This window comes from Meleagris gallopavo, unplaced genomic scaffold (assembly GCF_000146605.3).
Source record: "Meleagris gallopavo isolate NT-WF06-2002-E0010 breed Aviagen turkey brand Nicholas breeding stock unplaced genomic scaffold, Turkey_5.1 ChrUn_random_7180001956227, whole genome shotgun sequence".
Lineage (NCBI taxonomy): Eukaryota > Metazoa > Chordata > Aves > Galliformes > Phasianidae > Meleagris > Meleagris gallopavo.
The window spans coordinates 1-5,785 of NW_011216803.1; the positions used below are offsets into that span (position 1 = coordinate 1).

The 5,785-nt window shown below is 58.0% G+C and overlaps 1 protein-coding gene across 1 annotated transcript; it reads right to left on the reverse strand.

Annotated features, from left to right (window-relative positions):
- Positions 1–6: 6 nt before the first annotated feature.
- On the reverse strand, positions 7–5,506 carry PDE2A (phosphodiesterase 2A). The gene is made up of 9 exons (XM_010728257.3): positions 5,361–5,506; positions 5,161–5,248; positions 3,772–3,819; positions 3,575–3,649; positions 3,372–3,471; positions 1,428–1,540; positions 1,179–1,217; positions 959–1,065; positions 7–394 (listed from the first exon to the last, which is right to left on the reverse strand). The coding sequence occupies exons 1-9, from the start codon at positions 5,471–5,473 to the stop codon at positions 175–177; spliced, it is 903 nt and encodes a 300-aa protein (XP_010726559.2). The 5' UTR covers positions 5,474–5,506; the 3' UTR covers positions 7–174.
- Positions 5,507–5,785: the final 279 nt, after the last annotated feature.

The window sequence follows — 5,785 nt, forward strand, 5'->3', positions numbered from 1 at the left end:
CCCAGGAAAACCATCCCCTATGGGGACGCTGCTGTCCCCAAGTGCCACCGGGCTGGGGATCCGGCGACACAGAGGGAGGGGACCGCGTCCCACGGGCGGCACCAGGGCATGGATTGCACCCCATCGTCTCCTCATCCTGTCCCCAACCCCGGTCCCCCCCCCTAAATGCCATCCTCACTCTGCCCCAGACTCCGGGTGCCCCTCAGCATCCAGGCACCCGTTCATCTGTGGGTCTGGGGCTTGTGGGTCGTAGTCCTCATCCAAAAAGTCCAGGGAGTTGTTGCTGGGCAGCCCCCGGATGGTGAATTTGTGGGACACTTTGGTCCACTGCTCCCGGTTGCTGGCGACGCGTTCGTAGAGCTCTGAGGCTTTGGGGAAGAGATCCTGCAGCAACCTGGGGGGGAAATGGCACCGTGGATCCCAAAACTCCGACGGTGGAAAAGCACTGGGAGGGCTGCAACCCAACGCAGAGCTCTGGGGTGAAGCGGGGGAGATGGGAATGGGACCCCGTCCCACCCCAAAGCCATGGGATGCAATGGGGACAATGGGAACGTGTCCCATCCCAACCCAGAGCCATGGGATGCAATGGGGGCAATAGGAACGTGTCCCCATCCCAACCCAGAGCCATGGGATGCAATGGGGACAATAGGAACGTGTCCCCATCCCATCCCAGAGCCATGGGATGCAATGGGGGCAATGGGAACGTGTCCCATCCCAACCCAGAGCCATGGGATGCAATGGGGGCAATAGGAACGTGTCCCATCCCACCCCAGAGCCATGGGATGCAATGGGGACAATAGGAACGTGTCCCATCCCAACCCAGAGCCATGGGATGCAATGGGGACAATAGGAACGTGTCCCATCCCAACCCAGAGCTATGGGATGCCCTGGGGGCAGTGGGATCGTGGGATCGTGTCCCCATCCCACCCCAGGTTGAGGTACCCCGGGGGGCACTCACTTGTAGATGGGCATGGCGATGTGCTCCATGAAGCTGATCTGCAGCTCAGGGATGTAGGCTTTCTCCCTGTCCATCATCTCCAGCGGGCGGTTGCCCATGGCTTTCTCCTGCAGGACCACCAGCAAAATATTTGGGGCGGGGGGTCAGCGCCGGATCGCTTCACCTGTGCCCCCCCCAGCACGTGCAAATGATTGGGGAGCTCCATCCCCACAGCACCTACCAGGTCTCCTTGGGAGAAGAACTCCTTGTAGATCAGCTCCTGCGGGGGACGGCTGTCACACGGGGGGTCCCACACCCCCGCGGTGCCCCCTCCCACCTGCCCACCCTATGGATCCATCGCCATAGGGCACGTGGCTCGGCAGGATGGGCGCAGGAGCGTCCTACGGGGCTGCCGCGTGGGTTCCCCGCTGGGTGCACGAGGTCACCGTGGGTGGGGGTCGGGGTGGGAGCAGCCCCCCGTGGCACTCACTGCGATTTTCCTGGTGGTTTTCCATCCTTTGGTTTGGTCGGAGAGGTCGCAGGACGTCATCAGCAGGCAGAGCAGCAGGCTGTGGTGCTGCTTGTTCTTGGGGTCGTAGCCAACTGGGGGGAGGATGTAGGGCGGGGGGCTCAGGAGGGACCCCACAGCCCCACTGTCCCCATGGGTCACAATCCCTGTGCCACCTCCCAGCCTTGGTGTGGGGTGTCCCCTGAGCATCCCCAACACCGACCCCAAGGGATGCAGCTCAGAGTCCCAAAGCCCAATGGGGACAAGGGGATGTCACACAACCCAATGGGGACACGACACAACCCAGTGGGGACAAGGGGACGTGGAACAACCCAATGGGGACAAGGGGACATGGCACAACTCCATGGGGATGTGACACAGCCCAATGGGGACAAGGGGATGTCACACAACCCAATGGGGACACAACACAACCCAATCGGGACACGACACAACCCAATGGGGACACAGGGACATGGCACAACTCCATGGAGATGTCACACAGCCCAATGAGGACAAGGGGACACGACACAACCCAATGGGGACAAGGGGACATGGCACAACCCAATGGGGACAAGGAGACATGGCGCAACCCAATGGGGACATGGCACAACCCAATGGGGACAAGGGGAAGTGGCACAACCCAATGGGGACAAGGGGATGTGACACAGCCCAATGGGGACAAGGAGACATGGCACAACCCAATGGGGACACGACACAACCCAATGGGGACAAGGGGACATGGCACAACTCCATGGGGATGTGACACAGCCCAATGGGGACAAGGGGACACGACACAGCCCAATGGGGACAAGGGGACATGGCACAAATCCATGGGGATGTCACACAGCCCAATGGGGACAAGGGGACACGACACAACCCAATGGGGACAATGGGACACGACACAACCCAATCGGGACACGGCACAACCCAATGGGGACAAGGGGACACAACACAACCCAATGGGGACACGGGGATGTCACACAACCCAATGGGGACAGGGGACATAACACAACCCAATGGGGACAAAGAGACACAACACAACCCAATGGGGACAAGGGGACACGACACAACCCAATGGGGACAATGGGACAGGGCACAACCCAGTGGGGACATGACACAACCCAATGGGGACAATGGGACATGGCACAACCCAATAGGGACAAGGGGATGTGAAACAGCCCAGTGGGGACAAGGGGACATGGCACAACTCCATGGGGACACAACACAACCCAATGGGGACAAGGGGACATGGCACAACTTCATGGGGACACAACACAACCCAATGGGGACAAGGGGACATGGCACAACTCCATGGGGACACAACACAACCCAATGGGGACGTGACACAACCCAATGGGGACAAGGGGACATGGCGCAACTTCATGGGAATGCCACACAACTCAATGGGGACAATGGGACATGGCACAACCCAATGGGGACAAGGGGACATGGCACAACCCAGTGGGGACATGACACAACCCAATGGGGACAATGGGACATGGCACAACTCCATGGGGACACAATACAACCCAATGGGGACAATGGGACACGGCACAACCCAATGGGGACAAGGGGACATGGCGCAACTCCATGGGGATGCCACACAACTCAATGGCGACAATGGGACATGGCACAACCCAATGGGGACAAGGGGACATGACACAACCCAGTGGGGACAAGGGGACATGGCACAACCCAGTGGGGACATGACACAACCCAACGAGGACAAGGGGACACGACACAACCCCACGGGGATGCAACACAACCCAACGAGGACAAGGTGACATGACACAACCCAATGAGGACAAGGTGACACGACACAACCCAACGAGGGCACGATACAACGGAATGTGGACAAGAGGAGGTGACAAATCCTCATGGGGACAAGGGGACACGACACGAGGGGTGCCACCAGCCCAGCATCACCTTCTGCCATCTTCTGGAGGTCCTTGAAGATGCGTAGGTGGTGGGCCAGGTCGGTGGCCAGGATGATGTCCCGCATGAGGTCCAGCATGCGCTGGTAGTCCTGCAGGGACACGGGATGGGATATGGGGTGCGAGGTGGGATGTGGGGTGCTTTTTTTTGGGGGTGGGGGGCACGGGGTGATGAGGGTCAGATGGGGGTCTCACCTTGCGGGAGAAGTGGTCGAAGATGTTGCAGCCCTGGCTGTTGAGGATGGCGATGGCCTGGGCAAAGTGGTGCCGCTGCGGGGGAAAAGGGGACAATGGCCAACAGTGGGATGGGGATGGGGACAACCCCAAAAGTGCCCTCTGCTGAGAGCCACCGTGGTGTCCCCAGAGCAGGGGGGGTGTGAGGAGTGCCTCACCTCCATCACAGAGCCCTCGGAGCTGTAGAGCGCGGCCAGGACTGATTTCTGTAAGGCAAAGTGTGGGGTCACCCCAAGCCTGAGCCTGAGCTCAGCTCTAACCCCAATGCAGACCCTGCCCTGACCCTAAGCTCAATCCCGACCCAAATCCTAACCATGACCCCAACCATGACCCCGACCCAAATCCTATGACCCCAACCATGACCCCGACCCAAATCCTAACCATGACCCCAACCATGACCCCGACCCACATCCTAACCATGACCCCAACCATGACCCCGACCCAAATCCTACCTATGACCCCCACCATGACTCTGACCCAAATCCTAACCATGACCCCAACCATGACCCCGACCCAAATCCTAACCATGACCCCAACCATGACCCCAACCCAAATCCTAACCATGATCCCAACCATGACCCTGACCCTAATACTACTCTTGACCGTAACCCCAATCCTAACCCCACTGCTGTCCTCAACCCTAAACTGTGACCCTAAACTTGATCCTAATGCTAACCCTGATCCTAACCCGAACCCTGACTTTAAACCTAACCCTGACTCTAAACCCAGCCCTAACCCTACTCCTGACTGTGACTGACCCTGACCCTGACCCTAACCCTAATACTAGACCCCAAAATCAATGCTAACACAATACCTGAAGCCAACCTTAACCCTAACCCTAACTACGATCCTAACCCCAACCCTGACCCCAAAATCAACCCTATCCCAATCCCAACCCTAACTTCAACCCTAAGCCTAACTGTGACCCTAACTCCAAGCCTGACCCCAAACCTAACCCTGAGTGACCCTAATCCCAACCCTAACCCTAACTCTAAACATGATCCTAAACCCAGCCCTGACCACAACCTCAACTTTAAACCTCACTGTGACCTGATCCAAACCCTATGACCCTAAAACTGTGACCCTAACCTCAACCCTGACCCCAAAACCCTAACTCCAACCTTAACCCTGTGACCCTAACTATGAACCCAACCCCAACCCTAATCCTAAACCTAATCCCAACCTTAACCCTAACTGTGGCCCCGAACCTGACTTCAAACCTAACTGTAAACCTAACCCCAACCCTGACCCCAATCCTGACCCTAATCATAACCCCGTGACCCTAACTCTGACTCCCAACTCCAACCCTAACCCCTAAACCTAATCCCAACCCCAACCCAACACTAACCCTAACCCGAACCCTGACCCCAAATCTAAATGTAAACCTAACCCCAACCCTGACCCCTAATCATAACCCTGTGTCCCTAACCCCAACTGTAACCCTAACCCTGACTCCAACCCTAACCCCGACCTGACCCCAACCCTACCCCATCGATGTCCCCACCCCCCATGACCCCACAACCCCACTCCCCCCCCACGGCACTCACCGAGGCCACCTGGAAGGAGTTGTTGGTGCCGCGGTGGTCCAGGTCATGGCACATGCATGAGATGAAGAGCGCGAAGATCTCAATGTCCCTGGGGGGGGGAAGTGGGAAGAAGGGGGGAAACTGAGGCACAGAGCACCTCGGGGGGGGCATAGGGTGGGTATGGGGTCAGGTATGGGGTTGGGTATGGGATCGGGCCATACTCCAGGTAGTTGGAGAGCTCCAGGTTCTTGTAGAGCAGGTAGCAGAAGTGGGAGACGGAGAAGGCATGCATCCAGTTGTGGTACGGGGGGTCCCGGTAGCCCTTCTTCACCATCAGGCAGAACCTGGGGCAAGAGTGGGGTCAGAGGGTTGGGATCGGGGTTGGGATCGGGGTTGGGGGTGGGTAGGACTGGAGTTGAGGTTGGGGTTGGAGTTGAGGTTGGAGTTGAGGTTGGAGTTGAGTTGGGGATGGAGTTGAGGTTGGGGTTGGAGTTGAGGTTGGGGTTGAGGTTGGAGTTGAGTTGGGGATGGAGTTGAGGTTGGGGTTGGAGTTGAGGTTGGAGTTGAGGTTGGGGTTGAGGTTGGAGTTGGAGTTGAGGTTGGAGTTGAGGTTGGAGTTGAGGTTGGAGTTGAGTTGGGGATGGAG

Excerpts from the sequence above, each read along its gene's own strand:
- PDE2A (XM_010728257.3), bottom strand. The coding sequence starts at position 5,473 with ATGGTGAAGAAGGGCTACCGGGACCCCCCGTACCACAACTGGATGCAT. Across the intron at positions 3,820-5,160 it reads ACTCCTTCCAGGTGGCCTCG|AAATCAGTCCTGGCCGCGCT; the intron begins GTGAGTGCCGTG and ends TTTGCCTTACAG. Across the intron at positions 1,218-1,427 it reads AAACCACCAGGAAAATCGCA|GAGCTGATCTACAAGGAGTT; the intron begins GTGAGTGCCACG and ends CGTCCCCCGCAG.